The 23,278-nt window shown below is 45.2% G+C and overlaps 1 protein-coding gene across 1 annotated transcript in view; it reads left to right on the top strand.

Moving 5' to 3' along the window:
- Positions 1 to 14,396: 14,396 nt before the first annotated feature.
- Positions 14,397 to 23,278, top strand: part of LOC119165161 (alpha-scruin-like) — a 67,167-nt gene continuing 58,285 nt past the window's right edge. The window contains exon 1 of the mRNA XM_075872307.1: positions 14,397 to 14,592. Coding sequence (XP_075728422.1) covers positions 14,413 to 14,592 — 180 coding nt within the window. The 5' untranslated portion in view covers positions 14,397 to 14,412. The remainder of the gene's footprint in view (positions 14,593 to 23,278) is intronic.

Raw genomic sequence — 23,278 nt, 5'->3', positions numbered from 1 at the left:
TGCAGTACCTGGCGCAGGCCGGACCCGTGGGCAGGCAGCTGGTGGTGCTGCAACACGCGTCCAGCTTCAAGCTGCCGGCCGAAGAGCACGCCGCCTTCCAGTTCGTCGCCGAGAACTTCGACGACGCCGTCAGGCAAGCACGCTTACGTCGCACGCGTGCAAAAAGGAAGCTTACGTTGCGATGGGTCCCTAAGGAAATCATTATCAGATGACATCACGAGAGGGCGTCTTTTGTTTGGCTTAAATTGGAGAAATGAGATCGAGCCGAAAAGACGCAAGAAAAGAAGATTTTATGCATGCATGCATGCGCACGTGCACACACACACACACAATTTCTGCGTACATTCGCCCCTTGTGGGTTAACCGTACGCACGCCTATGTAAGAAGGACACGCTCCCTTCGAGGCGGGGCTTTCGTTCTGCTGTGGGGATTACCTTCCCCTACTTCGCAGCTCCTAGTGGTTGCTGCGGCATTTGGCGATCGCGCGCGCTTATTCATTCATTCATTCTTACGAGACCTGTTTCGACCCACGAAACTGTTAAAGTTGTTACCACTGATCGGCACAGGCCGCACTTCAATGAACTTCGTGACTGTTCTGATAAGACGATAGTTATAGCGCGAGAACAAAACGACACAGAGACGAGAAGGAGACGAAGGACACTTCTTGTCTCTGTGTCGTCGTTTTGTTCTCGCGCTATAACTATCGCCATGCCATACCAACTAGCCCAAGCTGCCACACTTCTATGTTCTGATAAGATTGCGCCTGGGACGCGAACAAGCGATAACGCTGATATGTTAGACCGCGCGCGTCGCAAAGATGACGTGTTTCGATGACGATCAAACTAGCCACGATCGGAGACTGGTTGTGCTATCGCTGCATTGTGAGCGCGCGGTGCTTCATCTTCGCCCTAGACAGAGTTACGTCACCAGCGACTCGAGTGCTGCTTTCTGTGCCGTCGCGATCGCGTGACCATATCGATTTTTTTAAGTAAGCACGCATGACCGTTCTGACGCTGGCGGCGCAGGACCCGGCAGTTCCTGGAGTTGGAATGGAACACCGTGAAGAGCCTGCTGTGTGCCGATGCTCTGGGTACTTCCTCGGAGACCAAGGTGTTGCTGGCCGCGCTAACTTGGCTGGAGCACGACTATCAGGTGCGTGTGCCAGCATGGTTAACGGTCCGACGCGTGGCCTCTCCTCGCTGCATGGATGTATGTATCCGGCTGTGCCCTTTAGATCGGGTGGTGGCTCACGCCACCTAGCCACAAAGTTAAGTACTATCACTATGTGTTTAAGGATTGAATTTCACTCGCGCCTCGATTGTAGCCACCTATCAGTTAACCTCCTCTTGGTTATTTCTATCCGTTTAAAGTGTATTTATCCTTCACTGTCCCTAAACCCAAATGCTTTGAAAACTTCCGTGCCATTATCTTGGACTGTAAGGTGGAGCGCTTTAAAAAAACATTATCAAATGTTCAGCCGTTTCCTCCTCCTCTACACACGTACTACATACCGTGTCTGCGCCTTCGCATTTGGCTCGGTACGTCTCGGTTCGCAATACTCCTGTTCTGACTTCGAACGGTAGAGAACTACCCGGAGAATTATCGCAGATCTTTTCCTTTGCAATTTCCTGCTTGAAAGTTCGGTATGTCTCCAGTGATGAGTTCGTAAGCATTCCCATCTTCAACATGTCCCTCTCTGTTTCCTTCACCTCCTTCTTAACCGATGTTTCCTTTTGGCTTGGTATTCTGCTGTTGTCTAAGTACTTGTTTGACAATTTTCGAGTTTGGTTGCTCCATTTAGTATCAGCATTTTTTATGTACAGGTAGCTGGAAACTTTCCAAGCCCAACGCTGTGGTCCCATTTTTCTCAATCGCCCCTCAAATTCTATCTTGCTGCTAGCTTCCCTGCACTCAAACGATGCCCATCCCATGTCACACTGTACTCCCTAATTTGGGGCATTACCGTGTGCTCCCAAAGCAAGTCTACCTATGTCACGGTATTTAATTCCCAATCTTACTTGAACTTCTGATGTCATGCACAGACCGCATTGCTAAACGTCAAACGCGGGACCATCACACCTTTCCAAATCTCTCTCACAACGTCGTACCTAATGTAATTTCACAGTGCCCTATTTTTCATTACAGCTGCATTCCTGTTACCCCTAATCATTACCTATCTTTTGTGCTCCCTTAGGTACTCAGCCCCGTTAGTTATCCATAGGCCCGCATAATTGCACATATCAACTATTTCTAGCGTGACTTCCCGTATCTTATGCTCACTGCATTTGTTATCATTAAAATCATGATTGCTGATTTTTTCTATGCTGAACTTCAAATTTAACCTATCTCCATCATTGCCACATATGTCTATCAATCCCTGCAGATCTTCCTTGTTGTCGGCTATTAATACTATATCATCTGCATACATCAATGCTGGTAATGACTGTTCAATGTGTTTTCCTTGCTTGGCAAAAAACAGGCTGAAACCGAGTCGATTCCCCTCTAATTTGGCTTCTAGTTTCTGTAGACACAGCATAAATAACAAAGGTGACAAGGGACAGCCCTGTCGAAGCCCGTGTTGTATCTCTATAGGTTCAGATATCTGTTCTTCCCACTTTATAACTACCTCGTTATTTTTATGGATATCCTTTAGGAGATTAGTTATTCCATCTTCTACATCTAGTTTGTCCATTATTCCCAACAAGTCTTCTTAAATTACACTATCGTAAGCTCCATTGATATCTAGAAATGCCAGCCACAGGGGCCTGTTTTCTTTTTCAATGCACTGCATTAATGAAAAATTGTCCTTTTTGTAGTTCTTCCCCATTTTGTAGTTCTTCCAGCACCCTCTCATTCTTCACCCATGTCTGTAGTCTTTCCTTTACTACCTGCATCACCAACCTGTAAACTACTGATGTCACTGTTTGAGGACGGTAGTTGTTTATATCGGTTTTGTCCCCCTTTCTTTTATAGATCATGCTCATCCTGCTTAGTTTCCACCCATTGGGGGTTTCACTATTCATTATTCCTTTGCTCGCTCCTAATGTTTGCTTAGAGTTTGCTCCTAATTTCTTTATTATATTCTAATTGGTATGCCATCAGGGTTTGTTGATGTGCTATTACGAACCTTTTTCTCTGCCCTTCGACTGACGTCAGCGCCACCAAGCGTCGTACGCAGTATGTTTGTGGCAAGTAGCAACAGATGGAGCACATGTTGGTTTCTGTAGTAAATTTTTGTTTCACCTCTGTCTAATCGACGGGTCGAATGCGCTCACTTGGCTGGTCTGTTTTATCTATCGTTACTACGTTTTCGTCACTTCTTTCTCGTGGAAGAAGCGATTTCAAACTCGACAGGTGCGGTAGATATCTCTCGCAATAGTTCATTGTCGAGATAAGCATACGGCAACGAATTTAATGGGCATGCGCTTGAGTGTAGCCACGACATAAACATGGTGATAACGGACCAGCCAGGTGAGTGTATTCCGCCAGGCGTAAGCGCAGGCTACGGGGGTGGAGTACTCCTCCGCCACACATGTACTCCTCCGCCAAGTAGTCCAGCTAGATTCACTTTATGAATGCCGGCCGTGTTCGAATAATACCACTGCACAGAATTTGCCACGTCCGCTTACGCAGCTATTCGTGAGTGAAATTCGACACAAGCTCCTTCGGCGAATCGTCGGCACAGCTGGAGGGTGACGAGCACTCACTTGAAAACGAAGACGCCATTTTGGTTGTGAGGTGCACCTAAAACGTGGGACGTTTTTAGACGCGCAAAAACGCGAAATGGCATTTCGTGAAACAAAACAAATAATAATATCTCCTGGGTTCGTACAGCGTCTTTTTCTAAACAGCATACCGTTGAAAATTAAGTAATTTTGTTGTTTTTTTTACTATCTTCACGCGGAAAACACAGACGTATTCGTGGGACTATGTTCCTCAGCGGTGGCACACAGCCACTTCGGTTCCGTCGCCTTCCCTTTATTGCCACAGAAAGTTGTCCCCGAGTATAGTTGAAACAAACGCACCGCGTCCAACGCTTGGCGGCGCTGAAGTTGGTCAAAGCGAGGAGAGGACACGCACCGGACTGTTCGTATTAAAGGTGCTGACACTTGTACACTTAGCGATTCCACTGTGATGGAAAAAAAGAGGGTGCAAAAAAAACCGATTTGCAGGCAGCATACCAGCGTTTGGCCTGACATCAGCGTCCCCGATTGAGTGGGTTTTTTTTTTTCTTACAGCAAAGTTATTAGTCTACCCTGTGACATAGTCGCCGTATTACTATTATCCGTAGTGGTAGTTGTTATAGTAGTAGAAATTATCACGCAGGTCACTGAACAGAGAGGGGAGTGAATAAAGATTATCAAACGAAATCATGATGATAATGAAGATCTCCGAAATGATGGTGATGATGCTGCTTTTCTTCACATGTGTATAGATATATCTACGAACGTTCCAAGGGAACTTGCGCGAACTTGTACCCTGGCGCGCATGAACTTGCACAAAGTGTGGTGAAAATCTTTTTTTCCCGTTTTGCCCGATATAATTTCAGGTCCTGGACGTCGCGTCAATCAGTACACCACATGCAGCCTCTTTCGTTGTTCGTGCACAGGGGCCGAGAACGTTCCAGTGGCGTAATTGTCACAAATTATAGGATAAGCACGACTTGATTATATGCTTACTTGACGTCTTCAAGGTTGGAGTACAAGTGCATTTACCTCATTGAAACTTCTTTCACGTTCAATAGGGTTGAAAGCTGGGCCAGTTAGTTTGGCTCGTGGGTGAGTAGTAGTGGGCTGGGTTTTTGTTACAATTGGCTAATTGGTGACCGATGGCTAAGTATTGATTGGTATGTGGGGTTTAACGCCCCAAAACCCCCGTGTGCTCAGATTTGGGCGCACGTTAAAGAACCCCAGGTGGTCAAAATTTCCGGAGCCCTCCACTACAGCGTCTCTCATAATCATATGGTGGTTTTGGGACGTTAAACCTTACAAATCAATCAATTAACGTCCCATAACCACCATGTGATTATGAGAGACGCTGTAGTGGAGGGCTCCGGAAATTTTGACCACCTGGGGTTCTTTAACGTTCCAATGTCTCCATATTTCCGCCTCCATCGGAAATGCAGCCGCCGCAGCCGGGATTTGATCCCGCGACCTGCGGGTCAGCAGCCGAGTACCTTAGCCACTAGACCACCGCGGCGGGGCGGAGTTTTCGGAAGGAAGCGTGCGCAAGCCGGATCAGGATTATTGTTGTGGGACAAAAAAGACAACCTTTTCACTCGATCTTTTTTTTTATTTTTTAGTGAATGCTACCCACATGACCAGTCTCACGCATGCACCTACGCGCAGAACCGGAAGCAGTTCGAGGATACGGTGTTGGCGTGCGTGCGGTTCGGCCTGCTTCCGGAGTCGGTGCTGCTCAAGTGCTTCGAGGCGCCTCCCGTGGGCAAGATGGCGTTGTCCGGTCGCCCGGTTCGCATGCAGCTCATGGAGGCCGCCTTGTGAGTCGACCGCTAACAACGCGGCGCATTGTCTTCCTGATTTCGATTACGTCCAGCTGCTCACGAACGCGTCATGTTCTAGCTTTGACGTGGCAGACTTCATTTGTCCGCCATGGTGGATCAGTGGCGATAGTTCTCGGTTGGCTGTCTCGAAGGTCGCGGGGTCGATCCATCCCGCGGTGGTCCCGTTTTGGTTGTTCAAGAACGTCACTAGTAACACGCAAAAACCGATATTATGCAATATTCCAATACACTCAATCAGCATAACAAACGCAAGGTAACGCGAAGACAGCGTCGCTGATCTGTGTGATGTCAATGCACGTCGAAACGGTCGAAATTTCTGGAAATCTCCACTACGGCGTATTCCTTTCGTTTGCGAATTAATAGTACCCCGTACGCGTCCTGGTAGCACGCGCACCAGGACGTGCACCAGGACATGCACCAGGACGTGCACCACGACGTCCACCAGGACGCAGATACGGACAGCTGCTTGCAGCTGTCCGTATCAAACTCGTTGCGCTGTAAAATATTCTACGATACGCTGCTTACTTTGTTGACCATGTTGCAATAATGATAATCAATTGTGCCGGTGTTCTTTGTGAATTGTTGGGGTCTTTAAACCAGCCACTCATTGCACAATCAATTCTCGTGTTCCCACGCCTGGTGTGCCATCACGCTTTTGTCATGCAATATTTTACACGCGTTTTAAATACTCCTACTTTTACATGATAGTCGTATAGTTTTTGTTTTCTCTCGAAACAGTGTCGAGTGCTTGCATGGCTCTGTGGGGCAACACCTGCTTGCCACACAGAAGTGGAAGGCTTCTGTGTGGCAAGCAGGTTGTACATTCGGTTGAAGTGCACTACAACCGAATGTTTTCATTGCTTGGTTATTTCTTATATCTCGCATTTTCGCTTACTGACAACTCTGTCATTTCGATCGAAACCAACAACGACATAAAAAATTTGGTGAAACGAGCTTTTAATGTTATCGCGTTGAAACTATATGAATCAGTCACTCGGCTAATGCTTTCACCTAAGCAACCGAAACCTGTAATATGGCGCAATAAATTCGTAATACTGTTACATAGCTGACATATAAGTGATCAGACATTCTGAGCACAGAAGGCGACGAAAAATACGGCTGGTGTGTCCCGTAGACTTTCCTAAGTACACACTAGAGGGAACTATGGCGCTAGTGTCTATGGGAGCTGCAACGTATGGCGCTTCAGCGAGCATGGAGAATTATGAATAGTACACTGATTTCCCTAGTCTTCGTACTTTACGTTACTTTTGGCTTCGCGTGCCTTCAAGCTGCTTTGGCCCGAAACAACAGTCGACAAATGTTCGACAGTTGCCCTTTACTACCTTAACTTACCCATTTCGAATCGGGTCACGAAGTTCAAAATGGTTCGTTCTTCCTTTGAAATAAAACTGAAACACAGCAACAAACGAAGCCACAAGTGCGATTTGGCACCCGTAAGTACGAAGACTAGGCAAATCTATGTACTACCTATCATTCTCATGATCGCTGAACGATCGCAGCGCCAGAGTCCCCCCCTAGTTAATTTTAGGAAACTCTTTGATCTGCCCGCTCTGCGTAGTGTCCTCCGTCTAGGTCGATGCTATATACGCATCAGCGTAAATACAGCTTGTAAATAGTCATGCCTTGAATTGTCCGCCCTTGATATTTAGCTTTAGGTATATTTAGCTTTAGGTGTAGCATAGCGCAATGATTTTTTTTTTCAAAGGCTGATTATCTTTTGCATGTAGCTGTGTTCAATCAGTACCTCAGCTGTGTGACACTACGTGAATTGCAAAAGCCATCGCTCGACCGGTTTAAGGGAGACTGAATAGAACAATGCAACTGCTCGAGCCTCAACGCCATGCTCGTTTTTGAAAGTTTATTTCAAACCGCAATTTAGTTCGTGTGTGTAAAAATACAACCCGTATTTAGGGACAAAAAGCAAAAATGGCTGTCATGGTCTGATTTGTGACCCTTCCCCCTAGTGATTTTTCTTAATTTGCGCCGCTTACCATTATCTATTATTATTTGTCAGTCTCACTAATGTGGTCACAATTGTTGGTGTCCTATAAGCCTATACGCTCACGAAAAGGAATATGGCCAGCTTAGTCACTCGGGTAATGGACTCGCAGCTCTCACTATGTGCGCCTGCGTGGTAGACCGGACCTGGCATTGGAGGTGCGCAAGCGGACCTTCACGGCAGCGGCGCCCGCCGGCCTGTCCGAAACGGAGAGCACCGTCATGACGTCGCCTTCGTCGGACGTCTCCCCCGGTGTGGGATCGCCAACGGCTACCAAGTGCCCACCGCAGGCGAGCGATTATTTCATACCGTAAAGGCACGAAAAAGCCTAAAGAGCGAACAATATATTTTCATAATTAGTGGGATACCCTACACAACAATAAAAACATCTTTTTTTGCGAGAGAACGCGCACAAATCAGGCACAAGCATAGCGACTCCACCGTCATGTTCCCGCACCAACTGTCTGTAACGTCACAAATATTGACGGCTTCTATTCCAGGGCCTACACAGTTTTGAAAGTTGCCCTGTAATGTAACACTTTTCGAACATTGTCGAAAAATGCTGTTGATCGGTATTCGACGCACCTTGGAATATGTGAGCGAAGCATTATGCCACAGCACGCTACATATAGTATTGAAAATAAATATCATAGTCAGCCAGAAATTGTTCGCCCTCCCTCCTCTCGACTAATTATGCCACGCACCCAACATCAACTGCATCGCGTACCCAGAGGCACGTGGACACAGATATTTGCGGACGGCAGCATCGTGAGCATGGCCTCCGAGATTAGCCGGTGGCATCTCGGAGGCCACGTCGTGAGCTGCATATTTACCGCGATGTACCGCCCTCGCCGCGCTAGTACAGTTTGCATTCAAGCCCATGCTGAAAGTTTGTCGTGCGTTCAAAGAAACCGAGGAAGTGCTAAAGGTCACGACACATGCTGACGCGGAGGTAGCTTTTTGCCCGTTTGATCGGTAAGAATACGAGTGAGTAAGACATTCGCGTAGAACAAAGAAACAGATTTCACAAAAAAAAATAAAGTTCAATAGCGAATGCGCAATACCATCCTAATCATAAGAAAGGAGATGACAAGGACCTGAAGAATTACAGGCCGATAAGCTTGTTCTCTGTAGAGCTATTTACAAAGGTAATTGCTAACAGAGTAAAGAAAACATTAGAATTCAATCAACCAAAGGAACAAGCAGGATTTCGAATAGGCTACTCAACAATCAACCACATTCATACTATCAATCAGGTAATAGAGAAATGCTCAGAATATAACCAACCACTATACATAGCCTTCATAGAGTACGTGAAGGCGTTTGATTCAGTAGAAATATCAGTTGTCATGCAGACACTGCAGAATCAGGGCGTCGATGAAGTATATATAAACATCCTGGAAGAAATCTACCGGGGATCAACTGCTACCATAGTGCTTCATAAAGAAAGCAACAGAATACCAATCAAGAAGGGTGTAAGGCAGGGGGACACAATCTCCCCAATGCTATTTACCGCGTGCTTACAGGAGGTTTTCAGAAGCCTAGAATGGGAACAGTTAGGGATAGGAGTTAATGGAGAGTACCTTAGTAACCTGCGCTTCGCCGATGACATTGCATTGCTGAGTAACTTATGGGACGAATTGCAACTCATGATTACGGAGTTACACAAGAACAGAAAGGCACGTGGGTCTTAAAATTAATCTGCAGAAAACGAAAGTAATGTACAACAACCTTGGAAAAGAGCAGCGCTTCGAGATAGGTAATAGTGCCCTTCAAGTTGTAAAAGACTATGTCTACTTAGGGCAGGTAATAACCGCGGAGCCAAACCACGAGATTGAAGTAACTAGAAGAATAAGAATGGGGTGGAGCACATTTGGCAAGCACTCTCAAATTATGACAGGTAGATTGCCCCTATCCCTGAAGAGGAAGGTATATAACAGCTGTATCTTGCCGGTACTTAGCTATGGAGCAGAAACCTGGAGACTTACAAAAAGGGTTGAGCTTAAATTGAGGACGACGCAGCGAGCAATGGAAATAAAAATGGTAGGTGTAACCTTAAGAGACAAGAAGAGAGCAGAGTGGATTAAGGAACAATCGTGGGTTAAGGGTGTCGTAGCTGAAATCAAGAAGAGGAAATGGACATGGGCCGGGCATGTAGCGCGTAGACAGGATAACCGCTGGCCATTAAGGGTAACTGACTGGATTCCCAGAGAAGGCAAGCGGGTTAGGGGGAGACAGAAGGTTAGGTGGGCAGATGAGATTAAGAAGTTTGCGGGTATAAATTGGCAGCAGCAAGCACAGGACCGGGATAACTGGCGGAACATGGGGGAAGCCTTTGTCCTGCAGTGGACGTAGTCAGGCTGATGATGATGACCTTGTTCATTATTGTCCCTTTGCCTGTTGTTTATTATACTCTAATTTGCCTTGTAGAGCAACTCGATTTCCTAATCAAGATGTCTCTTGTTAATTTATTTGATAGAAAACATGCATTTGTTTGTATTTTGCCACCACTCGAATGAGGACTGTTCATATTTCTATTCTTTTACTCACACTTCTGGTAGTTCCTGTTCGACTATGGTACCCGTGTAAGATAACACGTGATGTTGTAATTTTGTGCGTGCTGTACTTGCGGTATGTTTCTGCTTTGCTGCCAGGGTGGCACGACCAAGTGAGGCATTTACTTAGCCTTTAGTCGTGTCCCCCAAGGCAATCTTGTTCAATTTTGCCTTGAATAAAGCAAACCAAACCAAACCAAATGATGAACTACAACAATGCGCACTGCACCAGTGCACACCGGGGTAGTGTACGCTGCACCGCACATGCGCATGTGCAGAATGTCTGAGGCATGCGCACGTGCTAGGAGGCACGCGCTCGCGATTTCGACATGCGCATACGCAGTCGGGCATGCGCACGCGCATTCAGATTTTTGCTTGATACTGTGATATAGATATGTATTTAGCTCCTTCTTTTGCGAATCCTTGTTAGCAGGCGGGGTCGTCCGAAGCGTTCCTTCCTCCACTGAGCCGCAGCTGGCCGAACGACGCTCGCTACCGCGACCACGAAGACCAGCTGGCCAGGGTGCAGGCCCTGGTCAGGGGATTCCTGGCCAGGAGGGAATACGCCAAGCTGCACGCCCGTCCGAAGGTATACACCCATAAGTGTTGCAAATTGCATAGGAATTGCACGTCACTGAAACCACCATGTTAACGTATACCAACACTCCTACAACCTCGAAAGCAAAACCTGCTCATTCTTCGAGAAGTATTCATTCAACGATTCCCACGGCAATCGACACCACTGTGGTTTCATTTTCGCTGAGCTTGGAGCAGTGAACAAATAGCAACATATCCACGGAGTGAATGATGGATAGTGGGGCGAAGCATCCGTCCGTCCATTCGTTATTGCTTCCGTCCATCCATGCGTGCTCCTGTGTGGCCACCCGTGCGTCCATCCGCCCGTCCGTGCGTGCGTCTGTTCGTGCGTCCGCACGTCCATCTGTGCGTCCGTCCCTGCTTTCGTCCATGCATCCACTCCTGCGTCCGTCCATGCGTCCATCCGTCCGTGCAGCCATCCGTGCGTCCGTCCATGCATCTGTCTGTGTGTCCGTTCGTCCACCTATGCAACACTCCAAGTACCACCATCTCACATCTTTTCATCATATATTCCCGATATAGAAGCACAGCCATCCAGCGGACATTCCAAAGGCTAAACGAGAGGTGGCACACGCACACTTTATTACGGCTTACGCTTCTTGTCTATTTCCCACCTTAAACCACCTCGAGTTCATGGTATATACTAGTTCACTGTATTTATGGCACTGTGGCCCAACGCTCGCTAAACCTTATTAAAACCTAGGAGGTTACGCCCAGCGAGTATAACTTAGCAACCCTTTCTTGTCCTCCGTGCGTTGTTGAACGATAAAAAATTCGCAGCGTGCGCGTTAACTAAAAGCCGATTTCTCCTGTCTCTCATTCCCCCTTAGCAGCCATTGGCGTGTACATTGAGCACTATCTTTTATTGTTCAACAACGCACAGAAAAGATCTCTCACCGGCACCTCCTTGAAGGTGAAAATGTTATACTTGTTACACACTACTACAACGGCTACGAGGGACGAACAAGTGCCGCTATAATGAGCTTCGCCCCTAACAAGAAAAAAAGCCAGACCGAAGTCATGGGTGACGACGAGGCGGGTGCGCAGAGGTGGGGAGGCGGCGTTTTCGGAATGGTGTTCTCATGGTGTTTTAAGATCTGTCGAACGTTGGTTTATGTTTTTGTACTCTATAGGGCATAGCGGGAATAAATTTGCCATTTTGTCATTTATTAATGACTATGATGACTTCAGTGGATGTCATGACTGTAAATCCACAAACACCAATGACTATTTCGGTGGGTATGGTTGATTGGGTGAGTTGGTGACACATAACTGTTTTGAAATGAGAGCGCACTGCTTAGACGCGGACAGAAGACGGGGACAAGCGCTTACAACCAACTGAATATTTATTCGGAAAACAATGAAATATATAGTGACAGATGAAACAGTGTCATGGCACATACGATAATACCAAATCATGGACCAAAATAACAGAACCGATAAAAGATCTATGTACGTCAGCCCCACCCTACCAACGCCTAATGTGCTTTCGAGTGGTTAGTTTCGAGTTTCGAGTGAACTCCTATGGCATCTGCTACTCTCTAAAAATACTAGCTCCTAAGCAGTGCACTCTCATTTCAAAACTATTTTTTTGTTTGTGGTCTTATGAGGCCACAAAGATAATTAAAATACGCACTAAATTATTTTCCGACAAAAATAAAAATTCCGTGGCTGGAGGGATTAAAGGGGCCGACAACCACTTAATGCGGTACCTTTTTTTTTTTTTTAGCGCAGCGGAAGGCTTGCCGGTCAGAGCAGTCAGAGTGTCTATAATAACGGAATAGTAATGAGGAAAGCGCTGTGAAGTATTTCTTATCCGAGTTTTTCATTTTCATCTGCAGCGAATATGAAGTTGTATAGGCAGCTGACAACACATGCTGCAAACAAAGCGCGACAATGGTTCTTGTTCAAGCATGGTGGTTCATTGCGCATGCGTCTTGGCTTATTTACCGTTTAAATAGCACATATTAAACGTAAATAATAATTTACACACTTAATAAGGACTAATTACGGCGCGCACGGCATACTACGTACAGCAAACTGATCGACTCCGAAATTCAGCTCCAAGGCTCTTCCGCTAGATTGCGCGACAGGCCAATACTTGTCCCTTTTAAACACCACTTCAAATTCCCATTTACGATAAAACGGCAGCGCACCCCGAGTCAAGGCGCAAAACACGAAAAGCACAAGCGAAAAGGCGACACAAGGAAAGATGCCCGCCACTTCGCCATGTACTGCAGCGATCGCGGCTGCGCATCCATATTGGGCAACGTGAGGGTGGTGCGGAAAAGCGGCAGAAATTTTCGAAAGAAAGGGGTTAGGTTTTCACAAGTGATGTGGTTTGGTTTTTTGATGTCGGGTCGGTTTTTGGTTTTCGCACGTATATCTTGATTTCTTCTGCTCTCGCATTGTGAATTGAGTGAAACTTTGGGTTTTCGTTGCTCTTGAGATTGTAGTCCAGAAGTACATTTTATGCAAATCCATATTCAACTAACACAGCGAAAGATATGCTGTAGTCTGTCGCTGTATTTCAGGGTCTTTTCCTTTCTACCGGGATCTGATCCCATGTTGCAGCTCCCTTAACCTGTGCGAAAAATGAGAGGTATAATACACCACACAGTGCGCCTTCTCGCAACTGACATTGTTGAAAAGAACACTCATTAATAAAACCACGACCAAGTACCGCGTGCTTTTATTTCAAAAACCAACTCCCAAATATCAATTCTCTGGCGGTGGGTTAACCGCCACGTGATTATAGGCTGCCTTGGCGTCATCAAAGCCACCACGTTCGATTAAGAACTTGCTGCCGTGATGACACGTGAAAGCTACCACTACCACGTGACGTGTCAAAATGAAAAATTAACGTCCGATCTAAGTGGCCTACAGCTGCATAGGATCGCATGCCCTAATTACAGGGCAAGTCAGACTATTTTTTTTGTACTTCACCTAATTAACTAGTTCGAGATTAATGAAAACAACTCTTCGCAGGATACGATCGAGGCGAAAGTGTCATTGAGCAAATTGTAAGTTGTCCTGAAAAAAAAATGCTTAATCGTCTTTCGTTTCTATGTGCGCTTTTCCACTGTAGCTTTTACCCTAGCCATTTTACACAATCAAAGATTCAATTAAATCATTATACCGCAAGATTATGTAGCTCACTGTTTTACATGGACAACAGGGCCAAGAAGGACGCTACATTCACTACCAAATTTATTTCAAAAAAAGCTATATATATATATATATATATATATATATATATATATATATATATATATATATATATATATATATATATATATATATATATTCATGAATAAATGAATTAATATAGGCACCCACGCTGACCTCGCGAGACACAGACTTGAAACAACAGGCACTGAAAACTCACCCAGTATCAAATTTTGTGCACTTAACGATAAAATAATCGCCGCAAGTGTAGAAACGAGCTTAACCGTTCACGCATTTTTATACACGAAACACGATTTGCGCATATATACGAAGTATTTTTCCGAAATAAATTTAGTTGCGAATACCGTGTCCGCCTTGTTCATGTTGTCGATGTTACAAAAAAAAAAGTGCGCTACTTAACCTTACGGTATAACGATCAGTCACCAAGTGGGCGAGCTCTCAATCCCATCGAACTTCAATTAAACGTCCGTTGGCAGCCGCCGGCGCTGCTTCAGGAGTCCGAAGAGGCGCCCGTCTCGCTGGCGGCCATGGAAGAGGCCTGGAGCCTGCCGAGGTGCCTGCAGGCGCTGCCCGTGCTACCCGAGAAGGGACGCGAGTGGCCGGCGGCGTTGCTCTTCGTGTGCGGTGGTCTGGGACCACAGAAGCGGCTCGAGTACAGCTGCGCCCTCCTCGGATTCGCCGCGGGACGCATCTGGCGGTGCGGGAAGGTGAGACGCTAGCGACTTCGGTGTCCCCCATTTTTTTTTTAGGGGCGAAGCTCCTTAGGGCGTGGGCTGTGCGTCCCCTGTATGTAGCCACCTCTAGTTTAGTTATTGCAGTGTTCACTAGATGGCGGTACCGTCCCCTGTATGTAGCCACCTCTAGTTTAGTTCTTGCAGTGTTCACTAGATGGCGGTACCGTCTCCTGTATTTTTTTTTTTTTGCTATAGAAATAAGCATCCGCAAGGATCGGGTAGCAAGGAGCCAACATGTCAATCCACTAAACAGGTCGCACGTGACGTCTTGGACGCAGCCTAAAATTTTATAAACATGGTATGGACATATCACGTTCAGACCGACGGTAGGGAGGGGCGGGAGGAAGCGAGGTGATCTTTATCTTAGATGTAGCGGAAAGATCAGAAAATAGGGTATGGAGTGCACGATAACTGTCTTAATATACAATGGTAATAGTGCCTGCCCGACGGACACCGCTTTTTACGAAGTGGAGATAAAATTTACTTTTGTATTACGAGTATAACAGCTTTTTTTTGTCGCATTTCAACTAATCTGGGGCTGTTCTTCCGTAATGAGGTGAAATTCTGGCGAACACAAGATGAATTCACAAGGACGCTAAACAGAGACAACACAAATGCTTTCGTGTATGTGCGGCCTTACCACACTGGCTCCCAGGCAGCACAGAAGGTTGGCCCAATATTGGGGATAGATCGGCATTGCCTGGCCCATGAACGGCCCAGTTTTCACAACGTACCGCCAAGATTGGCTGTGCCAGCCAAATAGAACGGCGACGTTGGACCAGCGTTGACAACGTACCCCCAATATTGGTTGTGCCAGCCGAATAGAACGGCTATGTTGGACCAGCATTAACAACATTCCGCCAATGATGGCTGTGCCAGTCTATTAGATTGGTTATATTGGGCCAGCTTTCAGAACTTTCCGCCCATATAGGCTGCGCCGGCCTATTAGAACGGACACATCGGGCCAGGTTGTACAAGTAGCAGCCAATATGGGCGGAGCCATCCAATAAGACCGGCATTATTGGCCCGCCGTTTGACCGTTATTGCCGGCGTCAGCTGAAAAGTCAACATCACGATGTCATAATATTAGAATATGAGCCAATTTCTGCGTCTGCTGCTTTTTGGCGCTGTTCTGGCCCCAATTCACGCGCCGATTTTTCAAGTTAGAGAGAGAGTAATATATGTGCCGGGCACGATATTAGAACTATCTTTTCGTCATTAAACCATGCCCCGCCGCGGCGGTCTAGTGGCTAAGGTACTCGGCTGCTGACCCGCAGGTCGCGGGTTCGAATCCCGGCTGCGGCGGCTGCATTTCCGATGGCGGCGGAAATGTTGTAGGCCCGTGTGCTCAGATTTGGGTGCACGTTAAAGAACCCCAGGTGGTCGAAATTTCCGGAGCCCTCCACTACGGCGTCTCTCGATCATAATCATATGGTGGTTTTGGGACGTTAAACCCCACATATGAATCAATCAATCATTAAACCATGCACAGCTCGTTGAAATGCATAATCGTTGGGTGAAGTTGTGCAAGGTAGACTTTTTAAGTGAGAAAAAATTACCGATCAAGTTTCTCTGTCAGACGTGACGTCCGATGCGGTGCTATCCGTACGTATGACGAAGCTGCTGCGGATACCGCTGTCTTACGCGTGCATGTAGACGTCGAATATCTGACGCAAATCTTATCGTATCATGTGTCGGGCTAGCTATCTACGCGACCTATTCGAATCTGTTTTGCATTCACAGCACAGTACGTGTTAACGGCACTTGCTGCTGCTTGACGTGTGGGAAGAGCGGGGGTCGTCAGTTGCGTTATGGTGACTGAATCATACAACATATGCAGTTGCCGTGATCTAACACACAGACGCGCGTGCGCACGCACGCACGCGCTATATTCATGCAACGACCACACGAATTCCTAACAACATCGCAGCGAACGGTTGGTAAGGTGTTGCGGAGTGTGTGGGCGTCGTAGGGCACCCTTTCAGTGCCCAGCTCGTTGCGAACACGAATTTCGGCGTGGAACGCTTTTTTATGTACTTTTTTTACGTGTGCCCAAAACGGTAGGCTGCGCGATACGAGCAGTACGACACACAATAAAAGAAGAAACGTGAATGCATAGGGCAAATCGTTAATAACAAAAAAAAAAACGCACGCTCACGCCACTGCAGTGGCGTGAGCGTGCGTGTTTTTTTGTTATTAACGAAGCACATGTGCTTCAATAAAACGTGACAGCCAAGAATGATGAAGTATTCATTTACATACAAATTACTATGAGTTGCTGAAACTCACGCAAAAGAACATAATTTTCTTCCTTGGATATTGATCGAGTGCCCTGGAATTATGCTATGTGAATTTGACACATCAACAGTGCATTATGATTCCCACCATAAGGGGCCACAATCTTGGCAAGTAATAGAAGTACTCTTCCCACCTGATGTGCACCTAACGTAAAGAGGCCTTGTTTCTCAAGTTAGCAATATATATATATATAGAGCACATTACCACTGGAAAAATATACCAGGTGTAACCAGAAAAAGGCGCACCTGCAGTTTAGAGTTTAAAACAAGCAATGACAAGCCAACCATCCAAAATAGAACGCCCGAGAAAGAAGCATCAATCAGTATTACAGCAGCTAAAAGCCTGCTAACAGCTGAAGGTAGTCATGCTGCCCTTCCATTCAAGTATAGTGTACACTGAGAAAAGATACTGAAGATACACCATCAGCAAATGACAAAACCAAAACAGACAGAGCTTTCTCTTATAATACAAAAAGTCTTTAGCTGAGGAGGCAAATAAGTCATTCGCACACAATAAGCGCACAAAAAAAAAAAAGCTGTCGCACGAGGCTGTCAGCGCTTAGACAACACAGGCAAAAATACAGTAGACTGAAGAAGGGAAAACCCATAGCAAAAGTTACCATACTCCTGAGTTCTTGCTTTGCGTGCAAATTAAGCTAGCGTGAAGTTGAACACTAGATTAAAGAACCACAATCAACATCTGGAAGTCAATGCTTTAGGAATAATACAAAGTACTGAAGAAGCATGCAAAGAGCATTCCTGTGAAGGCAAATATATAAAAAGACTGAAAGCTCTGTGGCCCTGAACAAGACAACACCACAACCAATCGAAGAGCCGTTCAGACACACCAGCAGTTCTGGCCAACACTAAAAAGTCACAAAAACATACCTTTAATGCCTTTTTTGCAAGAGAACTTCAAAAGAAATGTGTATACACCAATGCCAGAAGTATCGATGGAAGCTATTACTCATATTCAGCTCTTCATTGAAACACTGACAGAAGATACTTATACGTGGATGCTTAATTACTTTGGTACAACTCAAGAGCACCGACGCCAAGTGGCAAAAAAATGATGATGGAAGACTACAATGTGATCAAATGCACACGTCAACCACCAACCAAGGTCCTATGCTAGAGTGAATATCGCAAAAAATCTTGAACGCCTAATGTCACTGACTCATACTCAGCGTTCTCAATCAAAATCTTGACCTCCCACACAGCATATTATTTCAACAACCTGCCACCTCTCACCATGTCATGAAACAAGCTCGAGTATACACAAACCCTCCTCACCGTTAGGTAGTTAGATAGCTCCACTAGTGCTTCACTCTCGGAACACATAGACCAGGGCCGTAACTAGACGGGTAGTGAGGAGGTTCTGAGCCCCTGAAGTATTTTCATGCTCTGACTTTTCGTCAACAATAGCTTAATCTGGGCAAGTTGGTTCATCGTGGTTGTGTTCTAGTAACACTGAGAGAAGTTCAGGAAGAGACAAAAAGGACAGGAAAGAGCGCTGACTGCCAACTAAATTTTATTGAAGGTACTACGCCCACTTTTATACAGAGTACAAGAACAGTGCTCATGCACAACGACACATGTGAGACCATGATAATATAATCTTAACTGAGAAAAGAATACTCTCTCTCCGAATGGATGAGTGAAGGTATACTGATGCACTGATCCATGGCCTTCCTGACAAGAAAATGCTTTCACATTCCTCTCTTTCATTTCTTGTACTTGCTTTTTTCAAAAACAGTGTTTTATGAAACATAGAACTGCACTTACATTCTTTACAGTGTATGGCCATGCAACTACCGTAGCAATTCTTAACATTTTAAGCATGCTGTCTTGCTCGAACATTGGGGCATTGCCCAGTTTCTCTTATGTTTACGTTTCCACATGTCAATAGTATCTCATACACAACATTATATTGGCATTCAGTATACCTATTCTCGTTACGAATGGTGAAATAATGGATATTCCTGTCGCTCTTTAGTACACACACTTTTGAAAACTTGCAAGGGATGGCAAATAACGAGATAAAATCATGTCGGCTCGCTATTTTATTTATATTGTGAAATACCTTATGTTCGTACGGTATAGCATGCAAAGATCTTTGGTCATTCTGTTTTTATTTTGGTTCTGTTTTGTTTAACTTGACTTTCTGCAGGAGGGTTTAGCACACGGGTTTGATGGTGCTGTTGGGATATCCAGCATCCTTTAGTCTTTTAATCTGGTTTTTAAGGCTTACCTCATCCTTGTGCTCACATGACTTCTGAAGGGTGGCCTCAATGCACGTGGTGGCAATTCCTCTGTGTAAATTGTGTAATTATGTGTTATGATGTACTAAAAAAGATGTCCCAAGAATCAGAATAAGTGACAGTAGTCAAAGTTTTTGTCACTGCCTTTATACAAATAACAGTTTATTTGTTGCCTCCTGCAATATTTTAGGGCCTCTTATATATATAGGATGTTTTCTCACTTTTATTACATTTTTGTATTGATGATGCCATATGCTCAGGAGGTAGAATGTCATTATGTTCTTTCTGATAACTTCTAGCTTCTGAGCAAAGATAATGTTTCAGAAAAATGAAAAAAGGCTAGCATAATATTAAGACATGGGAAGAAAGCAGAGTTTATCAAAAAATGAATGCATTAGTTGGGAATGAGAAAAAAAGATGGATGACAGGTCAGTAATGTCAATTAATTTATATTAGGACACATGAAATGTAGCAGAGGCTGGCAGGTGATTAGTTCCAATAAGATCTAGAAATTATCAGCCATAATATGAAATTGGCTCATACAGGACAGGGAACATTGATTGGGCTTCCACCCTGCAGTGGACATAATATAGGCTTAACGCTAACAATGAGCAAAGCCTATGAAATTAATGCTCCATGAAATGAGCAGTACTGCACAGATTGCTGTGCTAGACTTCCCATTTTGCATGTTTTTACCAGCTTATCCTGCTCGCTGTTCAGACACAAAGCTTCACCAGAAAAACAATGTTATACTTGGTGAGGATAATGCCAGTGAATCCAGTGTTTTATCTACACCTTTCCTTGCCTAAGTCTTCCTCCAAACTATACGATTTTTCTTGGCAATGTTCTGCTTACAGCACATCAACCGATCAAGTGAAACAACTTTATTGGGGTCCTGCAGGACGCGCCCTAGTATGCAATCACCATTTCACTTCACGTTACAACATACTGGTGGTAAATATATTCTCTGGCAGGGTACAGAAGTGCATGCACTGAGCTAGCTTGTGCAGCGCGGTCTATTCCAGAAAGCTGAACCTATGTTTGGTACAGAATTTTGTAACCACACGATGCTTGTACAGATTAAATGTGGCCACACATAGCAACTTCTGAGCTTTTTTATGAAATGATCTCGCAGTATCTGAAAACATTTGTTTGTTTGTTTAGTTCATAGGTCCCAGTGAAATGTTTCTCTTGTTCCTCTCATTGAATAATGGCATTTGGTGTGACTAAGGTGTTCCTAATGCCTCACTATGAGATCAGAAATACGATTCTCCTTGAAATTGCTTCACAAGCATTTCCTAAGATATTGAATGACACTGCTTGCACATGTACAAACATTTGCTAGTTTTATTGAGGGTTGATGATAAAGGGAATCAGTTGGTGCATCCAAGCCGGACAGAGATTGACTGGCCCTGAAAAGGGCCGTTTAGTTATATATCTTGCAGCTTGTTCCAGGTAGACAGGGCTTCATTCTGTAGAAATGGTAACTCATCACACTAGTTCCCCAGCATGAAGAATATAACTTGATGCTAACACTGACTCAGATGTTCTGAAATGTCATAGAGGGTACATGAAGGCTGGGTACATGAAGGTTGCAGTTATACTAACTGTACAGTCAGCATGCTTGTGTGATATGTGCATAGCTGCATCAAAGCCACGTGTGAGAATTGCGTGAACAACTGAAAATCTCAATGGCAGCATAGCTTAAGAAGTCTGTCATCCCTTTTTTGCCAGTTTCCAATATCATCCTTCCATTTTCATGCATCTTCTTTCAATATATCTGGGGTTTTAATTCCCAAAACCACGATATATAAATGAGAAGCAAATTTTGACCATCTGGTGTTCTTTACTATCTTCACTTGTTTGCAGCGCAACACCAGAAACACAGGACAGGGAAGGAGCAAAAGAGAAAGAAAAGACAACGCCGACTCTGAAAAAGACAGCACTGACATCATGACACGCACATGTCGTGATGTAAGCTGCCCAAAGAGTGGCCTCCCGTGAGAATAGTGAAGAATTGGGAATAGGATCTACCAGTAAGGGCTTTGTGTGCAATTCACAAACAGTGAAAAAGATCCACCAGGGGTGAACCACAGGTACATGGTGCACTCTGGTTGAGAGAGAGCAGAGTAAAACAGATGTGCCAGACAGGAGATTATAAATGGTTTTGCCTGGAGCTGGTGCCAGACCGAGCTCTGATTAAGCGTAAGGGAGTATTGAGCGCCAGGCCAATCTGATCCCATTCCTGTGATGGGGTGCAATGTGATGACAGGTGCGAATTCCATTTTCTTTTTTTTTCCATGGGTTTAGGGAAATAATTTTTCAGGGATCAGATGGAAATACCTCCGACATACATACTAACATGCTTATTCTTGGGCGTAGTCATGCCTAGCCACCAGATGGGGAGAAAAAGGAATGTTTCCCAAAATGTGCGATAAAGTGTTTGGTGCTACGCCTTGACGGAAGTATTGATAGGTGCTTTGGAAACCGGTACGCCATTTCTGTAATCGTAAAATATGCAACTGCATGTGCCACTGCTAGGGATAGCGTGACACTCCCAGCCATTTCGGGGTAAGCCGTTTTAATCTACATGAAGATGTTAATGAGCCCAATCTCCATCACAGCAGTAGCTGTGGCCATTCCTTCAACTAGGCCTACTGCAGGGCCAACTAAATGTCTGCATGAATTTAGCACTAGTACCGTACATAATAATCAGCACGTGCCTTGGGTTCACTTCGATGGTGTTGTGAATTCATCTTGCGTGACAATGGTTTAAGTTGCACGCCTGCCTTAACCATTACTGCAATAGGAGACCATGATTTATTGTCACGCATGGTGTTGCTTAGCTCAGTCCTCAGTGTTCGAAGCAGGTTTTGCCTTGTGAGTGCCTGAGAGAGGCACAAGAGTTGATTTCTGCTCTGTGTTTCTATAATTCTCTAGCCTGTATTATACAGGAAGCGGATAGTGCTGGTGTGCGTCAGCTGCCTCGGTGCACTCTCAACTGCCTGCCTGGTAAGACTGATAGCTCATTCTATCAGCACCTTGTCGTACTCCCTCCTCACACTGCGACATGTCCTCCACTTGGAGGACATGATGACGGAACAAGATGATACGAAGCCCAAAACCGCAATGTTTGCAAGCCACAACTCGAGCAAACAATTCAACGGTGAGGCCAGAAAATCTACCTGACTAGGCCTGGAGCAACAAGCCAGAGAGCATATTCTTGGCTGGATAGATGGATGGATGTGGCTGTACCCTTTAGATCGGGCGGCGGCAAACGCCACCTAGCCGTAATGCTTAGTGAAATAACCACTAGATTTTTTTTTCCCCCTTTAAATAGTAAAGTTGGACGGGTACTTTGAACTGAAGGGTTTAATTTTCAATCGTGCCTTGACTTTAGCCACCAATCAGATAACCTCCTTCTAGTTAAGTCTACCCGCTTAAAGTCTATTTTGCCCTCCTTGTCCCTAAACACCAGTGCTTTGAAAAACTCTGTGCCATCATCTTAAACTATAAGGTGAAGCCCTTTACAGAGCATTGTCAAGTGTTCGGCAGTTTCTTCTTCCTCTTCACATGCACTGCATACTGTGTCTACCTCTTCGTATTTGGCCCGATATGTCTTGGTTCGCAATACTCCCGTCCTGGCCTCAAACAGTAGAGAACTACCCTGAGTATTATCATAGATCCTTTCTTTGGCAATTTCCTGCTTAAAAGTTCGATAGATCTCTAGTGCGGACTTCTTAATCATGCCAATTCTCCACATGTCAGTCTCCGTTTCCTGCAGTTCCTTTTTAACCGATAGTTCCTTCTGGTTTGGCCACCTGCTGTTTTCTAAGTATTTACCAGTCGATTTCCTGGTTCGCTTCTTCCATTTTGTATCGACATTCTTCATGTACAAGTAGCTAAAAAGCTTCATAGCCCAACGCTCCTCCCCCATTCCTCTCAATCGCTTCTCAAATTTTATCTTGCTGTTAGCTTCCCTGCCATCAAATGATGTCCATCCCATATCACCTTGTACTCCCTGGTTTGGTGTATTCCCGTGAGCTCCTAAAGCAAGCCTACATATTTCACGTTGCCTAATTTCTAATCTTGCTTGAACTT

This window comes from Rhipicephalus microplus, chromosome 8, assembly GCF_043290135.1.
Source record: "Rhipicephalus microplus isolate Deutch F79 chromosome 8, USDA_Rmic, whole genome shotgun sequence".
NCBI lineage: Eukaryota > Metazoa > Arthropoda > Arachnida > Ixodida > Ixodidae > Rhipicephalus > Rhipicephalus microplus.
Note: the sequence above shows the minus strand (reverse complement) of the source record. Positions and strands in the feature narration are given on the sequence as shown.